The sequence below is a fragment of the Calidris pugnax genome, unplaced genomic scaffold (genome assembly GCF_001431845.1).
Source record: "Calidris pugnax isolate Ruff unplaced genomic scaffold, ASM143184v1 scaffold615, whole genome shotgun sequence".
NCBI lineage: Eukaryota > Metazoa > Chordata > Aves > Charadriiformes > Scolopacidae > Calidris > Calidris pugnax.
This window is the reverse complement of record NW_015091382.1, coordinates 89088-112987: the sequence shown is the minus strand read 5'-3', so window position 1 is coordinate 112987 and position 23900 is coordinate 89088. Positions and strand designations below refer to the sequence as shown.

Sequence of the window (23900 nt, the reverse complement as noted above, 5' to 3'; positions counted from 1 at the left end):
AATTTAAAACTGCTTTTTTCCCCCCCATGAGTCACCTTACAAAACCATTTTTCTGGCTTAAAAATATGAAGTTTTTCATTTCTTTGTAAATAAAACCCAGAACTTCAGCTCAAATAATTTCCAAGGAAACCATTTGCAGTTAACATTCTGTCCAGTCACGCTCTTTAGAAGCACCCTGGCCACTTCAGCAACTCTGAACAAAACCAACCAGTTTAGTGCATGTAGCACTACTCCACAGCACTGCACACTTGCCACTTCTGATGGGACTGCATGAAGTACTCTTTGAAAGTCTCCTAAAACCACTGGGTTTGCTGAGGGGGGCTCTCCTCAGGCTCTCTCTCAACTGGGCTTTCTCAGAGCTGACAGCTACAAGGGCTCTCAAAGAGACAGCAGTTTGGGGAAGGGGCTCATCATTTAGCTGCTGTAATGCTGAGACACATTTATGATAGGTTTACAAAGGAGACAGCAAATGCAAAGTCTGGCAAGTTGGACTTACCTTCAGTGATTTTTTATTTTTTTTTTTAACATATCTAGTTCAAAGAAGACAAAAACACTTATCTGAAATTAACTGTAAGTACCAAGGCATCTTTAGTGCAGGCTGGAGAGCTGCATGTACTGACAAAAAAATTAGATTTTAAGTATGTATTGAATAAAGCTGGCAGCTGCTAGGCAATACTAAAAATAATGACATGTAAATACAATTAACATCATAGCATGTTCTCCATAGACTTATAAAATAAACCTACTTTTATCAAATTAGACACTTTGCCAGTTTAAAGACTCTTCCCATGTCTAACCTGCACTACCCACATTTCAAGTACAAACAGCTCATTAGCAAAGGCTTTAAAAACAAATAAATTGTAGGTTTATAGCTTTAAAAATGTGAAAAAAGTGTTCTGTCAAATAAAAAGGCTTAGTTAGGCAGAAAAGAAAGATAACTCAGAAAGTTGAATGAATAAAAAAGTGTGAACATCTGGGATAAACCAAGATATGCTAGCTAAATAAGTCTAAACACAAAGTTATTTCTATTTTCCATATATACTGCAATAAATGTGAATTTCTTAGAGCAGAAAAGCACTTGCATCAATGGCATTTGGTAAGTTATTCTGCATTAGCTACTTTACAAATTAATGCCTAAATATCACAATAACAAAGGGCTCTATGATTCTACTGACAGAATATTTTTTTTAAATATTAGTTTAGGAGAAGAACTTTAATAAAATACTGGCTTAATACTAAAAGAGATGCATAAGAAGTCTTGCTTTTCCTCTCTGGTTTCCAGCCCTGCTAATCATAACCTACAAGGGAGATTTCCTTCATTTTTACAAACCTAATCTGATTGTTCTGCTATACCAGATGCTGCAACAGATTTACTGGATTAAACATACCAGTCTGAAGGTCTTCAAGGAGCCCATAGTGTGGGATAGTTCTCATCTCTGCCACAGCAGTTGTAAACTCTGATTGTTATCCCTTTGAACTCCCATGGCAAGAAAATAAATAATAGAAAAAGTTCACTACAGATTGAAAATAGAAAGTTGGGTTTTGGGGTTTTTTTTGTTTGGCAGCGCCAGCCTCACAGGTAGCGCTTCTAATAAATCAGTTTGTCCAGTGTAAGGATTGCCATGAAAATGCACTCATTCTCTAATTAAAGGCCAATGCTGCATGCAACTAAGCTTTGTTCCCGCTTCGGCAATACACAATCGGTCACAATAACCTATAAATTAGGCACATTGAATGAAAATTGCAATTAGAAGCACATGCTGAGTGTCAACCAAAAGAGAAACACAGAAACCCAGGCTATTTTTCCTTTGCTGCTGCAAAGAGGCCGCTGGAAGGGAGGGATGGAGCACGGCCGCCCTCTGAAGGGGACCCTGCCCACCAGCAGATGCTCATGTCCTTGCAGTGAGACAGAGAATCATCTCCCTGAGTCTCTCCTCTGGGTGACTCATCCCCCCCGAGCCCCCCTCTCCTCTGCTGAAGGAGCTGAACACACACACAACACCTGCAGCACCTCCTAAGGTCTGATGGGATCCAGGCTTTGAAGAAATAACAGCAGTTGACTTGATCGCTCTCTTAGAATTCATTAAACCTGTTTAATTGCCTGACAGTGATTAGGGTAAATAATTATAAAATTTAAAGTCATGTTGACATTGGCTTAACCTGACATCAACTCAAAGTAAATGTTCAGAATAAAGATGCAACCAGTGCTTTTCATGTACTCAGTTTCTAAAGACTCTCTAATCTACAAGCATCGTAATAATTGTCTAAGTCCCAGTAAATATTCCCCATAATAAAAAGGAGTTAAATGCACTATTTTTATAAGATTCAGCTAAAAAAAGTACTGAAATATTACTATAACAGTACATGTATGCTTACATGTATTGCAGACGGTTCATTTATAATTTATTTGGCATATGAGGAGACATTACATTTAGGTAAAAAAGATGTAACTAAACTTTAGATAGCAATACATCTAATATACATTTATACATTAAAACTGCTGTTCCTACCAAACACCATAAGGGAATGAATTAGAGACCATTTGTATCAAGTTCCTGCACTCTGACTATGTGTTCAACCAGTATAATGACTATGCAAAATAATCTTACACAGTGCAATGGCTTCTCATTCCTCTTGAGAGGCTGATATTCCCTTGTACACATGGACAGCAACAGCAATTGCCCCCCCAGTCATACACTGGCCATTCACACTTATGTTAAAGCTACTTAAAGGAAATAAAATTTAAGTGGAACAGCTACAAGTTACCTGCAAAAGCCTGCTGAAGCATTCAAGACTCTTAAAATAACAATCTTTGCTGGGGCTGCCTTAGCTTTAAAGCCCTCTCCACGGCTGCTGAAGGACCCTCTATTCTGTTTGACTGGGACTTTTAAAATCTCCCTTCTTTCCTGCTCAGCCTCGGGGGTGTAAAACACCACAGCTGGAGTGCATCAGGGCTGTTGATTTGCTCTAAGGGGTTGTTGGTTTCTCCAGCAGAGGATCAGCTGTTCCGCTCCGTGGAGGGCCAGGCTGCCTCCGACGAAGAGGACGAGAAGTGGGCAGGAGACCAGCCAGCCCAGGTGGAGCAAATGAAGAAAATCATGGCCAAGCTCCCTTGCTGTGGCAGCGGGTAGGTTTTTACAATCAATGTTATTTGAACCCTTTCCAGAGGTTATTTTATGATCTGAAGGTGCTATGGCTTCAGTAAGAAGCACTATCATTATAGAGCAAAATTAGTAGGACTTTTTGCTCATCCTTTACAGCATGTGGGAAACAACACACTGGACTTACCCACCTAATCTTAATGGCTGTCAGCTGGGACACCCCTTTGAGATCTGTGCTGCCGAGAGCTTTGCAGGAAAACTGACTTTTACAAACATGGACCTTCATCGTACAGTTTCACTGATTTTATTTTACTTTTTTTTTGTGTCTATAGATGTGATGAAAAAATGTGGAAAAAGCTGATGTCTTACTTGGAGAGCACCAATAGGGATGGCTACGACACAGCCCCTGCGGAGCTCACAGAGAGAGTCGCACAGCTCCCTGAGCAGCTGGAGCTTAAGGGGCACCAAGTGAAGAAGCTGGAAACAAACGTGGAAGAGGTAACAGGGGTCAAACAGTGTGAAAGAGTCAGTTATGGATCTTTGAGTAGCTGCATTTATATCCACATGCATTTATATTTTATTTTGGGCCATTCTGCTCTTTGTCGCTGATGTTTCTCTCTGTGCCATTAGTTCACCAACTCAAACATCTCCGCTCTGGATGTCCACGAGTCCCAAGACACTTTCCAAGAAATCCCTCCATGTGGCTGAGATGCAGGGCTTTCCATTTTGGAATCCTTCAGAGGAAATGATCCAATTTACTCTGGCTGGTTCTCAGGCTTAGACCAATATTAATGAAAAAAATTTTTTAAAAATTTTAAAATCAGGTCTCAGGCTTAGCAGCACGTTCAACTTTCCTTCAGCAGAGGTTATACCACAGTAGTTAAAAGCCTCAATGTAACATCCTAATATTCCTGTATGATCTTACTACCTAAATACCACAAACTTCAGCCATTGATGGGCATAGATCTCCACGCCAGCAATCTTTCTGTGAAACAAAAATACTGCACCATACGCATTGCTTTGGTCTGCTCTGTCTTAAGGTTCAGTATTTTATATCCTTTCTTTAAAAGGACAGTAAAGATTTCAGTAGTTCTGGAAGGCTTCTATTAATTGGTAAACTATTTAAAGAAAGAGTAAAATATTCAACTTCTTTACATGTTGCCACCCTTTGATTTCTATCAGTACTTCATACCATTTTCCCCTTGACTAAACTGAATGAAAGAGATTACTTGTGGGGAAAAACATTTTAAAATGGAATAAAATCGTATTTGTGACTTACACAGTTTTCAGTGTTCCTGTAACACTCCTTAAAGCAACACAAAGCTTCCCTCCATGCTGTTTAACATCAGCCCACAAAAAACCCCTACATTTATATAGCCAGTTTTCTTCTCTTTTTTCAGAGCAGTATCATACTGCCTTCTTTTTAATCTCTGCTGATGGATATTAGTTCTGTGCACCTTGTTCAGAAATGTGCCATTATCCATAGATTAATACAAAATCCCAGGACAAAATGGAATCTGTTTCTCTTGGTTTAAAGTCAAGGAGGGAGGTGCCAACTCAGTGCAATATGAATTCAACATCAGTAGAAGGAATAATTTTGAGACTGTTAGAAATGTTTTCTTAAACCCTCTTACTTTTATTTAGGCTGCATTTATTTCTTGTGTGCAGTTATAGGTTGTTGGGGTTTTTTTAATGCTACAGAACAGACAGACAAGTCATAAGTAATTGCTTTCAAAAAGGTGACTTATATTAATCAACACAAAGCAAACTGGAAGGCTGAGAAATGCTCCCTCTCATCTAACTTGCAAATAAATATATTCGCTTAATAAATAACCCCCCAACAACACTTTCTCTGATAACCTGAAAAAATTACTTTATACATTGCTCTAGACACTTCTTTTGGACCACCTTAATGCTGAAAATTGGACAAATGCCAACAAAAGCTAAAAAGTAACAATCTCAGCAGGCAAGTGAAAAGCAACACTCTCAAATAGTGACTAAGAATTGCTTCAGTCTAAGACTGTAAAAGCAGGGGATAAAAGAGTTCTGAAATTTGTCATGTCTAGAAAGTTCTGCTTTCCAACAACTGAACATTTAAAATAGTTTCTACTGCAGACAGGGTGATGAAGGTGTCAGGATCTGGGAATAATAGATGGAGAAAACATGAGTGAATTCTAAAAATAAAGTGAAAGGCTGCCAAGGGTAGTGTTGCAAAGCAATGCCAATGATTTTCCATAAAAGCTCACATACAAACTGCCAGCTTAATTAAAAAGACAATTAGTTTATGACCTGCCATACAGGGCCAAATGAAAAGTTCATCCTCATCTCACAGGCCTGATGGCAAGCAGCAGCTGCTCAGAGACAAGGGATGAGAAACAGCACAGAAGGTCTTCCTCCTGGTATTACCCACCTGGCTCCCAGTACATGAGGGACAGACACATCTTGAACTGGCTGTTGCACGGAGTATCATGGTTAATGGCCAGTATCGGAGCTATTTACCATGAATTTACCTTGCCTTTCCTTAAAGCTAGTGATGCTTTTGGTATCTCGGGGCAAGGACTCCACATAGTGGTTAGAAAGGAACAGGTTTTGAGGATTTGTTTTTGTTAGCTTTGAATCTGCAGCCCGATCATCCACTGTCACTTCATTTTTATGCTTGGGAATCAGCAAATGATCTTTCCCTCATAATTTTACAGACTTTTAGCACCAGAAATACTGTTCCAGTTATCACCATTCCTAGTCTCCCTCAGCTCCCCAGTATAGAAACCATTGCTTACTTCTGTTACTCTATTTTATTCTTCCATGTACTTTTCAAGCTCTATTACCCTCTTTGAATGAGAAGAACTGAAAATGTGCTTAGTATTCAAATGCAAGCCCTTCACGGCATAATCATAGTTTCTGGTTTGTCCCTGGTTCCTTTCCTAATAGCTCCCTGCATGTGTCCTTTTGATCTCTGCTGACTGCTGAGCTATTTTCAGGAGATTACACCTCTTCTGCATCTCCTCCTTGAGCAGCAGCCATCCCCACTGCATACGTACGACACTGTGTACCTCCCCTACAATGCCTGACTTTGCGTTACTGACACTGAATTTCAGCTGATATTTAGTGCCCATAGCTATTCAACACCATGAACTCCAGCTGCAGCTATTTTTTGTTTGGTTTGTTTTTTTTTTTTAAGTCTTTGGTGATGGATTCAAAATGCACTCTATTAACTGAATTAACATTATTCATATATATATCATAGACCCTTTCAAAGAAATCTAACAGATTCCTCACTGTGTTTATCTATGCATTCACCAAGTCCCTTCTCCATCACAGTTCCTATCACTTGCCTGGCAGAATTACCAATACTCTTGAGGTGATTTGCTGTTCCTCAGATCATCCATGTAGCCTCTCTTAAAAACTGCTGCTCCATTTGCTCCAGTCTTTTGGGGTTGAAATGATGTAAAAGATAACCTGCACAACAGGTTATCTGTTGATATCTGATGAAGCTCAGCACTTCATTCTGCCCCTCCAGTACTTTTCTCTACATTTTGAAAATCATTTCTCAGGTTCACTGCTTGTAAAAATGGCTCTAATAATAATACCTCCTTAACTTTTATAGAAAATACAATACAATGATTTTCTCTTACATTCCTTAAGGGATTTTTTTTTTACATATTAATTATTCATTGTCCTAGATGTATTTGTACACAACTACTCCAGAGCTCAGATTTTGCCCATGGCATTAACCCCCTTTTATAAGAGGGTTGGATACCAGCAGCTGACTTTATTCTCAAAACTGGTATTTAGCAAGGCAGTATTTCCATTTCACAGACAAGGCACAGCTCCAAAACCAGGCTCTGCTGAGGGACTTTGACTGAGCTAAAACCAAACCCAACTTCTGTGAGCCCTACAACTTAACTACCCACCATCCCTTTCAGTATCTAAGTTTCAAAAACAGATGATGCTTAACTATCATCATTATCTTATGGCAAATGTTAAGGTAAGAACAGATGCTAGATGCAACCAAGCTAGGGAAAACAACGGGGGGAAATGTGTTAATGGTACACTGAGCCACTGTCTCAAGCACAAATAGCCAAAAAACCTGCACACCCATACATATAAATGAAATAAAAGTATCAGGAAACCAGCATCCTGATATATGAGCAGGGCACTGTTAAGGTACAGCTGCCACAGAAAGCAGTTACTGGCTACAGCATAGGAAATACAAACAAAAAGGGCTTTGTAGGAGCAAACTGAAGAGGAAAAAGAGGCAGCAGCCGCAGCACATGCTGTGCCCAAGCAGGAGTAGTGGCACTCAGCTGAGCATATTGCCTCTGTGCTCCAGAAAAGCTGAGCAGCTGGTCGTGGCACGAGCCAGCTCCGGAGAACTCAAGTGACACACATGCTAAAGAGAAAAGCTTCTGTTTCTCCTGTTGGTATTTGCACAGCTGAGAGCCTGTCAGTAGCAGCCAGGGGAGGACAGAGGTGTCCCTGTGCAGCCTCCCAAAAAGGGCAGTTCTGCCAGCACGCCCAAAGCAGCACATCAGTGACATTAGGGGTGCAGGACCAGGATAGATGGGGCACCAACCCGTTAGGAATTTCCATCAGCATCTGTCCAACTGCACATTGGGAAAGTCTATTTTACACTTAAAAATAATTACCTTTTTACCTCTCTGTTACTTGATATGACACTGCTTCAGCTGTGCAGGGGAACATAACTGCTTCGTGTGTTCAGGACATAGCTGTGCCAGGTGGTATCTACAATGAGGAGCCAAGCTGCAATATAATAAAGGACACCACATGGTTAATTCATTGAAGACCTCCCACAGCCTCTAGAGCATTTGTTAGGTCTCAGTGGGACTGCTGCCACACCACTGGTAACAAAGCTGGCTCTCCACACAGGAAAATGTGAGGATATTCATCTAAAAGGGGGGTTGAGGCAGGGCTGCTGAAATCATTGTCTGGCAGACGGAGCAGATGAAGTGATCCAAACTTCTGGAGCTGTCATGTTGCTCCGAGGAGCTGGAGCACCTCACTGGGCCCATGGAGAGCTAATGGCAAGGGCTGATTTCCATCTGATGGGGGAGTTAATGCCAACTAATACATACCATTAGCACTGGCAGAAACTAAAATGACCTTCTAGAAGGCACAGTGCGAATCAGGGGTTGTTTTCTTTTTCTCAGTCTGACACTTCTGTTTTAGAGAACCGAAGTTCCTTCCCGTTTATTAAAATTCATTAGGATACAAATTTCCACTGAAAAGAAATCTATTAAATAGTGTGCATATCAAGGCCTTCAGCTTTTCGAGTTCAACAGAGCCAGCAAATCTGGCATTTAGCCCACATGATTTGGTTCCTCAGCGTAATATTAATAAATATATTTACATTGTGTTTGCAACAAGAAATTGCAAAAAAATGGTAACATTTCAGAATGCTGGGCACCATAGTGACTGAGATATGTTTATTTTTATTAATAAGCCTGAAATCTTGTCTGTAGTCTCAAAGGTCCAAAATGAATATTTAAGGGACATATTTTCCAGGGAATGCTTTTTGAGCTCTTTTTAGCAACTTGGCCACGTATCTGCAACGGGCCTGGGTCTGTGATTTACTTTTGCAAACGGTGTAGCAGCTTTATATAGTTCAAAAATATGTCACTTAGATTTTTGCACTGAAACAAAAGCAACATTTCGTATCCTGAACATTTTAACACTGGGGGGTCTGAGCCAACGACAGGTCCTCAGCAGGCCAGGGCTGGGGAGACCCCTCTTGCCCAGGGTTTCTGTAGGGTTCCAAAGTCTTGTTGTAGCTGGACTTTTCCGTGCTTGGCTGCAAATCAGGGCTTCACCAAGCAAGCCAGCCAGTGTTTTGCAGAACCAGAATCTTAATTTTCCTTTTTCTTAAGCCACTTGTTTTTTAAAATCAAAATGATTAGAAGAAATTAGCTCTTCACCTTCTTGTTTCTCTGAATGTACCCATGATTTATATGTAGGAGTTGCAAGACAAAAATATGACCACATTGGTGAGGGCACACAAATTAGTTATGCTTTATTGAGGACAAAAGGAATGCAAAAGATTAGAAAACTGCAATAGTAATGCTGGTACGTAGAATTTCTGAATTATCTGCTTGCATCCAGTGTTGAATGAAGTGCCATTATGCGCAAGAGCAAAGCATGCATTTCCTAGCAACTATTGATTCTGCACTTCATGTAATACGTTAAAGAAATGTACTTCCTTGCAAAATAACCTTCTGGAGTGAACTGACATTTACCAGATAGAAGGGGGAAATTAGCTTTGCAATTATTGGGCAAGAAAGCGAAAAGCTCCAGTGCTTTTAATTTCCTGTGTCATTGTCCAGCTGAAAGGCCCATTGCGAGGGGAACTGCAACAAAAGGTGGAGGAGACAGAATTGCTGAAGATGGAGCTGCAGATGCTGGAGACTGAGAGAGTCAGGCTGTCGCTGGTGGAAGAGAAGCTCATGGATGTCTTACAGCTGCTTCAACAACTTCGAGACTTGGTATGGCAAGAAAGCAGTCCAGAGACTGAGACTGGTTTTGGTACTGTCCCTTCCCAACTAAAAAAGATGTTCACGTTCACTACAAAGCCCTTTACACCAGGAAACCTTTTTACTTGTGTTTGCCCTGGGAACTGCCTGGTGACTGCAGAAAACTTTTAGACCTCTATGGCTGACTTTCTAAAAGAGGCCTAGAGATCTCCTTGGATCTAGATCAACAAGTGTTTGTTATCCTCGAAACAAAATTTTAGAGGAAACAAGGACAACAAAAACGAAAAGAAAAAAGACCATTTTTTCTTCTAGACAAGGACTCTTGTTTAACTGCATCCTACAGTAGCACTGAGTCAGTATTAAAGGGATAAAACTCCTTCCTATGTACCAAAAAAAGCATTTTTTGAGAAGTTTCTCACCCAATTAATAATCTGGGTTCCCTGGTTCAAGAATGACAGGGAACTGCCAAAGAGGGTACAGCAGAGGGCTACAAAGATGATGAGGGGACTAGAACATCTCTCTTACGAGGAAAGGCTGAGGGACTTGGGTCTTTTTAGTCTGGAGAAGAGAAGGCTGAGGGGGTATCTGATCATAGAATCATAGAATGGTTTGGGTTGGAAGGGACCTTAAAGATCATCTAGTTCCAACCCCCCTGCCCTGGGCAGGGACTCCTCCCACCAGACCAGGTTGCTCAAATAGCCATCCAGCCTGGCCTTGAACCCCTCCAGTGATGGGGCATCCACGACCTCCCTGGGCAACCTGTTCCAGTGCCTCACCACCCTCACTGTAAAGAATTTCTTCCTAGTATCTAACCTAAATCTCCCCTCCACCAGCTTAAAACCATTGCCCCTTGTCCTGTCACCTCTAAATACTTCAAAGGAAGGGTGTCAGGAGGATGGGGTCAGTGTTTCTTCAGTGGTGCCCAGGGACAGGACAGGAGGTAACGGGCACAACCTTGTACATAAGAAATTCCATCTAAACAAGAGGAGGAACTTCTTTACTTTGAGCATAGTAGAGGCCTGGACCAGGCTGCCCAGGGAGGTGGTGGAGTCTCTGTCTCTGGAGACATTCAAAACCCACCTGGACGCGTTCCTGTGCAACCTGCTCTGGGACAGGGTTGGACTGAATGATCTCCAGATGTCCCTTCCACCCCATATCATTCTGTGATTCTGTGACTTATAAAAGCTGATGTAGTAACACACCAGAAACATGTGCCCAGTGTGGCAGTTCAGTCCTTTAGAAAATAAGGACCAATCTCCTGCTTGGGAATGATAATGGTAAGAGCTAGCCATAAGACCGGTGAAGTGGGTAACCTGCAGAGCACAGAGTTTGTTGGGGGCCACGCTGGACTGCCAGCTGCTAATTTCTTTGATAACGACTGAGGGTTCTCCTCAATTTCCAGCAAAGCTCTGCCTAATCTGTGTGAGATGAGAATGCTTCCTCAGATGATCACTTTACTTCGACTGAAGTACGCTCATGTTCCACTGATGACTCTAGGGAACAAGTACAATATCTCATAATTTGGTAACTTATTTTAGCACTTGACATGGAAATTCTACTTTCATATTGCAAGTCTGACACATGCATCAATAACAATCCAGTGGAGGCTTAAACTAGTAGAGACTGTGACTGGCAACAAGCATAATAACCTCTTGTGTCAAGACTTTAACATGTCATACACTGGTCAGTTGAGTTATTGCCAATCATTTCTGCTCAGGAGACAATCCATCACATGATGTGCCATAGCTCAGTGATAACAGCACTTAATGCTAACCCTCACTGGAAACGTGCTACCACTGCTGCCAACTCCCTCAGCACCAATACAGGCAACCGTGCTGACAAGGAACAGGATAATTTACAGCATTCCCAGCAGAGTTGAGTAAGGATCCCCTAAATCCCTGATGGGATACACTTCATACAAAATGAAACTTATTAATCAGAAAGGTGGTTTTAGGTGTCACTCCCCCAACGTGTTCACATTGATGTTTTAAATACTCCAAGCATCTCATTTGCAACAGAATCTACTACAAAGCGATGACAAAGCGAAATGTTAGGACTATTACAAGCTCAGGCTGTGTTGCAGAGGTCATGTGTCATCCCAGCCCACTGCAAACTGGTTTCCACCACGCCCCAGTCCCCACTGGGGCAGACAGGTAGATGACCAGCAGTGAGCAAGGGCAGTAGTGCCTGAGCTGCTGGCAGATACACCGTCCTTCTTCCAGAACAGCTTCCCTCTATTTTCACTGCTTCAAGTTTTAACAAGAACAACCTGTCCCTGCAGATACGGGCGCTCCAAGTGCTAATTAAACTGATTGCAAGACTGTCTCCCAGAAAGCATGCATTAGTGTCTCGACGGCAAATTAAGAGAGTTTATATTTCCAGACACATCATGTAACGTCCCAACAGATTTCTAACATAAAACTACAACTGGAAGAGACCATCCAAATCCTAAGTAGTTTTTACAACCCTCTCACTTTGGCTAATGTTTATTACATCTCAATATATAACTCACAGCAGGACTGCCACATAACACACACAATCTCTTCTAATTTGTTTATACCTAAAAGGGTTCCTAATGAGCCCCAGACCAGCTGGGTCTGAGATTGCACCCCAAACCCTGTCCATGCACCTTCCAACGCAGGCCCAGCAAGCTTTTCTTGTGCGTGCCCTGCTTAAGCTCCTCACCATCTAGATTTGTTTAGGCACACACTCTGGAAAATTCTGTTATTTTCCATTGAATAACTGCTATTTGTCTTTCTACAGCCATATTAAGGAACTGGAGCCCTCCAGAAACTGCTGGTATTTGACCAGTATCTAAGATAAAATGCTTGAAAATAAAGCCAATATCAGGTCTTGTGTTATCAGGATTCAGTTTCATTTTGTTTTAATTTTCAAATGCAAGTGCACTGTGCATGTATTTTTTTGCATACGTTTAAACTGGTGAATGACATATTTGTGCCATAATATTATTATTTTTTTTTAAAGAACGTATCTAAGCGAGCCTTGGGGAAAATCTTGCTGAGCACTTTGGAATCCTGCCGTGACCCCCAACCTGGTAAGAAAATAAATCACATATAAAGACCAAGAAACATGAAAAGCGTCCTTTTGGGAAAAAAACTAGATAATGTACAGATGAGTAGGAAAAAGATACTTCAAACCCTGGGGGACAGGCCAGGGAGAAAGAAGTACTATGCAAGAAGATTACCTATAGAAAGTGATGCTTCCTAGTCTGTGACATGGCAGAAACAGGAACATATCCAGGGCTTTTTAAAGCCAAATTTTAATTAGAATTTGGCCTTAGGGGGACAATTCAGTATCCCACTAATGTCTGTACGGCTTCATTGATATGAGAAAGCGGAAAACATGGCTAAGTATATAAGAAAACTATTTATCAGGTTTTGCTATTCCACTGCATGTTGTATTCCTCTGCTGGAACACAAACAAATATACAAACAGGAGTACTTCTATAAAGAAACTGTATCAAACCTGCACTAGTAATTGTCTTTTGTGTTCCTCTTATGAAAATTAAACTTGAAAACTCCTCTCCCTTGACAACGGCCTGATGTGCCAGAGCTGTCTTTGCAGGAACCATACAGGGATCACAGCCCAGGGGCTTAGATTTGATTACTTTGTTCTCTATTAGCAGAGCATTTGTACTTACCTTCAAGAAACGAACATCCTGTACCAAGCCTAAGAACATGGCTTGGAGGTGCAGACAGCAGTCAAAGACAAGATTATAAAAGCCTAGATGTGGCCTGAGGGTTTAGTCTTGGAGAATATTAATAACAGTGATTTAGGGCGAATAACACCCCAGCCACTCTGGGGTTTGCAGTTTCAAAGCCCTGTTGTTACTGGCGTCCAGCAACTGACCCAGTGCTCCTGCATGGCTGAGGAGGACACAGAGAAAAGAAGGCAAAGACAGCCCTTTGTTGGCTCTGGGACACCAACACAGAGAGAAACCATACCCGAACCATAGGTCATTCTCCTGGTGAGCACAGGAGAAGGGGAGACTGTTAGTATCTGGTGGATGAGAAGCTGGACATGAGCAGGCAGTGTGCAGCTGCAGCCCAGAAGGCCAATCACATCCTGGGCTGCATCAAAAGCTGCGTTGCCAGCAGGTCCAGAGAGGGGATTCTGCCACTTTACTCTGCCCTGGTGAGACCTCACCTGGAGTATTGTGTGCAGGTCTGGAGCCCTCAATATAAGAAGGACATGGACCTGATGGAGCGGGTCCAGAGGAGGGCCACTAGGATGATCAGGGGGATGGAGCACCTCTGCTACGAGGACAGGCTGAGGGAGCTGGGGTTGTTCAGCCTGGAGAAGAGGAGGCTCCGGGGAGACCTAATAGCAGCCTTCCAGTACCTGAAGGGAGCCTACAGGAAGGCTGGGGAGAACCTGTTTAGAAAGGCCTGCAGTGACAGGACGAGGGGCAATGGCTTCAAGCTGGAGGGGAACAGATTTAGACTGGAGATGAGGAGAGGGTTCTTCACTGTGAGGGTGGTGGAGCACTGGAACAGGTTGCCCAGGGAGGTGGTTGAGGCCCCTTCCCTGGAGATATTCAAGGAGAGGCTCGACGAGGCCCTGGGCAACCTGGTCTAGTTGGGGGTGTCCCTGCTGACTGCGGGGGGGTCGGACTAGATGGCCTTTGGAGGTCCCTTCCAGCCTGGACAACTCTATGATTCTATGATTCTATGATTCTATCTGCAGCACACAAGTGTCCAGAAGGTGCTCCTACAGGAACACCAACTCCAAGTGATGCTGCCAGAACAAAGTACCTCCCTCTGTAACAGCAGCACAGCTCAGCTTCCTAAAATGACACCAACAGCAGAAGTGACCTTGTGAAGCTCTGTCCATTCTCCATCACCATTGCCATAAATGGCTCATCCTCTCTGCTTTCAGTTTTCTGGCTGTGCACTTGATATGACTTAATCTTCCTAATCAAACATCTTCTACCTCTTTGACAAGACTAAATGGATGGCTGGATTGGCAACTCTTTATTGTGGCATGAAACACTTCTTCATTCACACAAGTATATGAGAAGTCAGTGGGCAGTGAATGAAGCAAGAGAACCAGTAGAGAAAACAGTCCCTGAACCCAGTTCCACTCTCATTTGTATAGGGACAGGAAGTTCACTATTTGGTCTCAGAATTTAGACATTTTTTGATAATTACTTGAAATAGCATCTTTGAAGAAAACAGCTTGTGTTATGATTGTTAAACCGCAACTTTCTGTCTTTGTTCAAATTTTAATGTTTGCAATTTTCTTTTAAAAGGAAAAGCCCACCTATTTGAAGTCCTAGATACGCTTTACCGGGAGCTGACGGCCTGTGAACTCCTACAAAGCCAGCCCATGGAGAAGGCACAGAGTCGCCAGTCCTTGGCCAACCCACTGGTCATCTCCTGCTGAGCAGCGGTGAGGACTGTGACCCACACGACCAGCCAAACAACAGCCCTCGTTCCTTCAAACACATGATGAATGGATGAGATTTGGCTGATTCGACAGAGCTCAGTAACAGAGAAGAGTAATAGAAGAATTCAGCCATGAAATCAAAGGTATGGGGAGAGCTCCAGGTCCTCAGCTAATGTCAAAGCCCTCCCTCACCTGAATGAGCATTCCTGTGACATCAGGACAACGAGCGGTGCCTGTCTCTGATGGAAGCCAAACCATCCTTGTGTGATGGCCCTGTAACTGTACCCCTCAACCAAATAAAAACTGTTCCAAACACACTGACCTGGCCCATTTAGATTTACAGCCCTGCTGACACTCTGGCTGGGCACAGTTTCTAGCTTCTGTGGTAGCTCAATCTGAAAGCAAAAGGCAGCCTGTGTTATCACAGCAAGTAAACCCCTTCGTTAACGTACAAAGGACAAAATGACTGTATCATAAACATACACACGGGTGTACGCCTGTGGTGCAAATTTTAAGGGCTCATGTATAAAATATGTTTGTGTGTGTCTGTGATTCAATTATTCACCTTATTTAACTCTGAAGTTAGACTTGTTATTGCTCTGCTGAATTTTATATTTGCAATTACAGAGATGCCTTAGAAATCTGCAACAGCCTTTCCCGACAATAGTCTTGGATTTTACATGAAAAGTTCCATTTAACTGCTTGCAAAAGGTACAAAGCAATCTAGTTCCCAGGCTCTCAGGGAAAGGAAGGGCTGAAAAATTCACTCTGCAACATCTGCTGCTGTTGCATTAGCAAACAACACGTGCAGCCCACGACTTTGTTCTCTCATTTAATTTCCCTCCATGCAACTGTAGAGACACAAAACTAGTCCCCCCTCGCAGACAATGTAAAATGCTGGGCCTAATCATGGTGCCATGTAACATTTTAATCAGCAATAAAGTAATTCCTGGGGGCAAGAAGAAGAAAATAGGTTGCTTCCAAGATGCTTTTGCTGTTTCATTCAACTATCAAACACAGAAAGTGAAGAAGCGGCATTCTTAAATGATCCAACTGAATTTATTATATTAAAAAATGCACTGTAGATCTTTAAAGAATGTGAAATTACTTTTGTGAGATAATGCCAGCAATGAAATAAGACCATTGAATTCAGAACTGTGCATATGTGAATTTTTCCCATGACAATGGTTTTCATACCATAAGGTCTGTATCACAGTGCAGTCTGGGTGATAAGAAGATTTCTGTTCCTTTCTATTCATAATACCCTGTAGAGCTTACACGCACCTCCATCCAAAATCATGATATATTACTTAGCATTTAGAGCCATGTAGGTAACAAAAATTTGCAATAGATATTTTCATTTCATTTTAAAGGAGGAAAAAAAAAGGTGTTTTGCAAACAATGGAACAAACTGTTGAATGGTGATTTACCTGGGAGGGACTTTTTTCTGGTTTAGCAGAGGAAGATTTTAAGAATAGATATGTATTTTTAATGTAGATTTTTCACCAAGATAAATTAGACATACATCGTACAATATTCAGTCTGTAAGAATGAAAACTGTCTACTAATACTAAATGTAATACTAACATAATACACTATTATTTAGTATATCCTAAACTATATGCTAACACTATGTACTACAAAATCTATATACTAAATGTGCACAGATAAAAAGAGATAAAAATCAAAATAAGCACAAGTAAGTTCCCTGCTTGGGTTCATTTTCTAAAGTAACAAGAATAAGTATCAGCTTTATGTTTCGTGCAGCTCTTAGAGCTATCCAGGAACACTGCAGATGTCTACAGAGAGAAAATGCCAGCACATCATTAAATAAGCATGATCTGTGTGTAGAGTTAGCAGAAGAGAGACTGCAGGAAAAGGGTTATAATGCAAGTACATGCCTGATTATGGCTACCCTTGTGCACCCCAGGAGTCTTTCACCATTTGAATGAATATTACTGACTGTATCCACTCTCTCCCTATACACATTTCTATACATATTTGGCCAATTTCTCGCTGAGATAACCTGAGGGTCTGCACGCTTCTAGCAAAAGTTACATTTTTCAAGAAGATTTTCCTCCTCCCGTTATTTTTTACTTCATATGAGGTATTAACTATTAGTAAATTAAAGTCCACCTGATACATAAAGTTATTCAATAGTTGTCCAATTTATTTTCATTGAAGCTCTTTGAGGTACCTGGCAATGACCACTTCTCACACATGTGCCATGATTCACAAAACTTTTGCACTGAAATGGTGTGGCTGTGTCCACCCAGAGCTTCTCCAAGAGGTTGATGGCATTTGTACACACTTTTTGGAAGAAAAAAATCCTTGGCACTGCTATGCTTACATTTGCTGAATTTGTTGGATTTAAATCTCTTCCCTTTCATGATACTGTCCATTCAGCTACTTGAAGGTACGTTTCAATGATGAGGGCTGTTTAGATTCCATTCTTTGTTTCCATCTCACTGTTAAGAAGAAGGGAACACTTTCCAACAGTGCTGTGTAAAACAGAATTGCTTGGGATGGAGAATGACAATAAGCATTCACAGCATGTGTGTGACACATCGTGTTACCAGCCAAAGGCTTTCTCTTAGATTTATAATCTCATGGAGGTTAAGGCACCGAATCCTTTAATATTTACATTATCTTATTTGCTTAATAATTTTATGTATAATTCTGCAGAATACAAAAGCTATGGAATGTGTTTCTTAGCATGAAATTCAATTGATAATCATCCTTATTTCCTGAATTACACTTTACTTTCAAGAAGCCAGGATTTTCAGAGTTCCATTTGTTTTCTATTCTACTTTTCTGGCTCTCCTGCAACACCCCAGCAGAAACACCCTTCTCCATTTTCCGTGGTACTGTCTGTTACAGGAGTCTGGGGGCCCTAAATTGTGGCTTTTGCAGGCAACTGGTCAGACTGAATATGCATTTCTTTGGGGATGCTGCAAGCCCTTTTCTGGGCCCATCTACAGTCGCTGCTCCAGGCCAGTCTGTTCGACAGTTCAATGATGGGTCAATTCACGACCAGTTTTCCTCCCACCTGGACAACCATATTTTCGTCTAATGAAGCTCACAAAAGGACAGCAGAGTGCTGGAAACAGTAGACAAAGGTCTGCCTCAACTTCTACATGTTTGCCAAAACCTGGAGCACAGAATAGAGATAGCTGTTTATTTTTAAGTTAAATAATACCCTAGGAAATAAAAAAGAATTAACTCAGCATGATACTAATGCATGCTTCGGAGAATGCAGACTTTGTACCTTTGCCATTCAGATTTATGAAGGAAATAGCCCTTACTTAGTTTAGACTTCTCTAGCAAATTTTGTAAGTGAAAGTTTAAATGCTTCCACACCACCTGGGTGTGAGCTGGTGAGAGCCTGGAGCACCAGCTGGGTAGGACATCTTCTAAGGACATGTGATAGCTTTCCTGGGTTACATGGAGTGCCATGGATGCCATGAGATGGAAATCCATGATCCTGCAAGTCCATTCTTTCCACCCACTACTTGGGAAATCCAGCTGAATTACAGGATTTGTCACAAACACAAGCTCTCACCACAACACTGTGCCTGCTGCAATAGGGAGGTGCTGACTCTTCTGTCTGTGCTGGTGGAGGGGAGACAGACAAGTCCTACTGCATGTGGAGTACAGAAATAGAGACATTTCTGAGGAAATAGCAGAGGGTGAGCAGCCCAGGGGATATAACTGGGCTGAAAGCAGTACTGGGATGGTCCTACCAAAAGACAGTCTGTGCCAAGTAACTTAAAGCTGGCTACTATATTTTTCAGAACTCACACCTTGCTCATTGAGCACAGCACACATCAAGCCTATAAAATATTTAATTTAAGACAGCACGCAGTAACACACCTTTACTTACTGATGAGGCCTGCAAGCAGTGGTCCTACTAGAGTTATTTCAGGGGATGAGCAGTGCAATCCCCACGTGCCAGACACCTCCACCGAGGTGAGAGTGGGGAGGCTTCCAAACCCCACGGAGTTACTCTGTGCCCTGGGGTGTTTTGCAGGAATAGTACTTTTGCGAGCACAACACAAATTACATTACAAATGACTCTTTTATGATTCTGCTTCAAAGAACTATGAGATAACTTATCTTTGTCAAGGAGTAAACAAGTACTGTGGGATGACATTGAAAAATTATCAGTATTCAAGTGGTTTCACCACATCCTCACTGGAAAGCAAGAAGGTCGTAAGAGCTGAGTGCGTGTCCTATTAGAGTTAGGCATAATTTCTGTACCTGAAGAAGGTTTTATTGTCCGATAGCTCTGGTTTTGCTGATTATTTCTCATTGATTTCTTCACAACTACAAGTGGGGAAAAAAGTTCTCTAATAAAGGCAAGGTCCTGTATTTTGTGAGGGATTTTCTACCTCTGAAAGTTGCCCAAAAAAATAGAAAAAAAAGAGAAAATACATGGAGAGTGAGACGACCCGACCTAAACATACCATTTAGATTAAAAATGTTATTTTTAAATAAAGAAAATGCAATAGCCATGGGAGGGTCTTTTTTGGTTTTAGGCTAGTCTTGGATATGAAATTCCTTACACATACACAGCACTAGCCCAGCCCATGCAGCAGCACTTTCTGTCTTGTCGAGCGCTGCAGCTCTTACCAGCAGGGACCCGCTCTGGGGACGACAGGAGAAGTCAGCGCGGCAGCTAATTGCTTATGAACAAACATCTGTCATGCCCAGGGCTGAGACACACCACTGACTCATCTACCAAAGGATTGATAGTCACCCAAAAATGTCACCAGGTTTTGAGAGTCATTTGAAAGTCGCTCTCGAATGTGCTCACATTTTAAACTGAAGAGACTTCTGGGGCCTCCTCTGAGCCCTGCCATCAAGAGGACGTAGCACATCCTACTGCCATGGAAACCATTTCTAGGTCACCTTTACATAACAGCGCAGAGGAAACATCTTAGGACCAACTCCACCGTTAAGGCACCCTCCTTTTCAATGAAGATTGCAGTAAACAACATCTACTGTAATTGCACATAATATGCCACAAATAAAAAGATTCTCTCTCCAGCATAAAGATGGGAATGTGCACACTATGCAGGAGGTCTTGGCTCCAACCCTGCTATTATTCTTCTAGTTTTCAAGCGAGGGAGGCAAAATGATTGCCTCGTCCTATGCATCCATTTTGCACCTCAAGGTGTATAACAGGTTGGGTTAAACTAATGCTGGAGAGAACATCATTAACACTGGAGAGACCCTTCCAAAAGGGAAAATACAGCTGGAGCTGCTCTTACATATCTGGTTGGAGCTGCGTATAAATAAAACTGACAGAACCAATAATTCGAGCCACAAAATTAGATTTAAGGAGCCATTGAACTGAACAACAATATACTGAGACAAGACAGGAAAGAGATGGGAAGCATTTCAAATCCTGAAATACAGAAATATTTCATGACATGAGAAGTAAAAAGTAATTACATAGAAGATTCTTTTCTGTTCAGTGAGCTGGTGAGAGCCTGGAGCACCAGCTGGGTAGGACATCTTCTAAGGACATGTGATAGCTTTCCTGGGTTACATGGAGTGCCATGGATGCCATGAGATGGAAATCCATGATCCTGCAAGTCCATTCTTTCCACCCACTACTTGGGAAATCCAGCTGAATTACAGGATTTGTCACAAACACAAGCTCTCACCACAACACTGTGCCTGCTGCAATAGGGAGGTGCTGACTCTTCTGTCTGTGCTGGTGGAGGGGAGACAGACAAGTCCTACTGCATGTGGAGTACAGAAATAGAGACATTTCTGAGGAAATAGCAGAGGCTGAGCAGCCTAGGGGATATAACTGGGCTGAAAGCAGTACTGGGATGGTCCTACCAAAAGACAGTCTGTGCCAAGTAACTTAAAGCTGGCTACTATATTTTTCAGAACTCACGCCTTGCTCATTGAGCACAGCACACATCAAGCCTATAAAATATTTAATTTAAGACAGCACGCAGTAACACACCTTTACTTACTGATGAGGCCTGCAAGCAGTGGTCCTACTAGAGTTATTTCAGGGGATGAGCAGTGCAATCCCCACGTGCCAGACACCTCCACCGAGGTGAGAGTGGGGAGGCTTCCAAACCCCACGGAGTTACTCTGTGCCCTGGGGTGTTTTGCAGGAATAGTACTTTTGCGAGCACGACACAAATTACATTACAAATGACTCTTTTATGATTCTGCTTCAAAGAACTATGAGATAACTTATCTTTGTCAAGGAGTAAACAAGGACTGTGGGATGACATTGAAAAATTATCAGTATTCAAGTGGTTTCACCGCATCCTCACTGGAAAGCAAGAAGGTCGTAAGAGCTGAGTGCGTGTCCTATTAGAGTTAGGCATAATTTCTGTGCCTGAAGAAGGTTTTATTGTCTGATAGCTCTGGTTTTGCTGATTATTTCTCATTGATTTCTTCACAACTACAAGTGGGGAAAAAAGTTCTCTAATAAAGGCAAGGGAGGGATTTTCTACCTCTGAAAGTTGCCCAAAAAAATAGAAAAAAAAGAGAAAATACATGGAGAGTGAGACGACCCGACCTAAACATACCATTTAGATTAAAAATGTTATTTTTAAATAAAGAAAATGCAATAGCCATGGGAGGGTCTTTTTTGGTTTTAGGCTAGTCTTGGATATGAAATTCCTTACACATACACAGCACTAGCCCAGCCCATGCAGCAGCACTTTCTGTCTTGTCGAGCGCTGCAGCTCTTACCAGCAGGGACCCGCTCTGGGGACGACAGGAGAAGTCAGCGCGGCAGCTAATTGCTTATGAACAAACATCTGTCATGCCCAGGGCTGAGACACACCACTGACTCATCTACCAAAGGATTGATAGTCACCCAAAAATGTCACCAGGTTTTGAGAGTCATTTGAAAGTCGCTCTCGAATGTGCTCACATTTTAAACTGAAGAGACTTCTGGGGCCTCCTCTGAGCCCTGCCATCAAGAGGACGTAGCACATCCTACTGCCATGGAAACCATTTCTAGGTCACCTTTACATAACAGCGCAGAGGAAACATCTTAGGACCAACTCCACCGTTAAGGCACCCTCCTTTTCAATGAAGATTGCAGTAAACAACATCTACTGTAATTGCACATAATATGCCACAAATAAAAAGATTCTCTCTCCAGCATAAAGATGGGAATGTGCACACTATGCAGGAGGTCTTGGCTCCAACCCTGCTATTATTCTTCTAGTTTTCAAGCGAGGGAGGCAAAATGATTGCCTCGTCCTATGCATCCATTTTGCACCTCAAGGTGTATAACAGGTTGGGTTAAACTAATGCTGGAGAGAACATCATTAACACTGGAGAGACCCTTCCAAAAGGGAAAATACAGCTGGAGCTGCTCTTACATATCTGGTTGGAGCTGCGTATAAATAAAACTGACAGAACCAATAATTCGAGCCACAAAATTAGATTTAAGGAGCCATTGAACTGAACAACAATATACTGAGACAAGACAGGAAAGAGATGGGAAGCATTTCAAATCCTGAAATACAGAAATATTTCATGACATGAGAAGTAAAAAGTAATTACATAGAAGATTCTTTTCTGTTCACGGAACAGCAAAGAGTTACTGTTGCAGGAGTTTTTACAGAAGCTATCAGTGAACACTCTAACCTAATTATTTTAAGTACGGAATCAAGATGTTCCGATCTGTGAAGGAAGTGTCTTTATCAAGAAAGAATTTGGGAAGGGAACCTAAAAAGGAAGATAAAGAAAGTTTTCATATTATGGTGATGAATCTGGATCATTTACTTGTATGTGATAATTTTAACCATGATGAGTTGCTCTCAAGAACTTAAGTTTGAACTTACACTGCAGGACTTCTCGCTTATGTGCAGGGCACGGTCCTCCACTCCAACAGCCACAAATCCTTAAGAAAGACATTAATATCTATAGCTATCAATTGTTTTCTTTTTTGCAACTGTTGGGTTTGTTGTTGGGGTTTTTTCCCTAGTGGAAAAGCAGAATATATCTAGCAAACACTATTTCATAAAAGGGAATTGTTGCAAGTCATGGTAGACTGACCTCACCCTACACTATTATTTCATTGATTGTACAAGTCATTTCCAAACTCCTGAGAGTTAGAGCATGACAGAGATCACAAGCAATTAAAAAGTACAGGAAGAGAGGATAAAAAAATATGGTTGAGACTCTGAAATAAAACATATTTGGCCATGCTGAGACTATGGAAAAGGAGAATCTGCTGACAAGAATTGTACAAGAAAAAGCACTCTAGAATATGTAGGAGGAGAGGGTGAAATTTCCTAGGTTTTATTTTATCTCCTATAGGGACAAGGATGTCAGGAAATGTGGAAACGAGACCATGTTGATAAGGTGGAACTGAGAAAAGTCCAAGCTTCTTCAATGCTGGTTACAAATGCAGCACTACGTTATTGCCACTGTTATTTTAGAAGTCTAGAATATGAAGGATTTCATAAGAGGTTAGGATAAAAACCTGCTTGCTCCTTTACTGGGAATGATTCTGAAGGCACCTAACTAGAACTTGGATTAGCATTGGAAAAAGGCTGTGAAAATTCATTATGAAGAAAATACATCAGTATAATTAAATATAATACAGAATACTGATTGATAAATTATATGAGGAATAACTAAACAGCATGCTCATTTGTGCTATAAAACCATGCAGGGTTACAAGATCAAATATTTGAGCAATCTGTTTAATTATAAATAATTAAATATTCAATAGGCCATTAAGAGATTGACTCATTGTCAGAGAGGAACATGGAGGAATTCAAAGATAAAGGGTTTTGCGCTCAAACTGCAGCACTGGAATGAGAAGAGACCCACCTTCCCATAGTCAGTCTGAATAATCCAGTACTCCTCTGGGAAAGGTGGAGCTGAAATTCAAGTTTGTGCTTTG

General features: G+C 41.6%; 1 protein-coding gene across 2 annotated transcripts in view; it reads left to right on the top strand.

Moving 5' to 3' along the window:
• LOC106899502 (EF-hand and coiled-coil domain-containing protein 1-like) overlaps nucleotides 1–16694 on the top strand; it is a 55188-nt gene extending 38494 nt beyond the window's left edge. The window contains exons 3-7 of one of the 2 annotated variants that reach the window (XM_014961370.1): nucleotides 2995–3127; nucleotides 3434–3599; nucleotides 9440–9598; nucleotides 12572–12641; nucleotides 14859–16694. In XM_014961370.1, coding sequence (XP_014816856.1) covers nucleotides 2995–3127; nucleotides 3434–3599; nucleotides 9440–9598; nucleotides 12572–12641; nucleotides 14859–14992 — 662 coding nt within the window. In that variant the 3' untranslated portion in view covers nucleotides 14993–16694. Of the gene's footprint in view, nucleotides 1–2991; nucleotides 3128–3433; nucleotides 3600–9439; nucleotides 9599–12571; nucleotides 12642–14858 lie in introns of both variants that reach the window. The other variant, XM_014961369.1, reaches the window with a different exon arrangement.
• Nucleotides 16695–23900: the final 7206 nt, after the last annotated feature.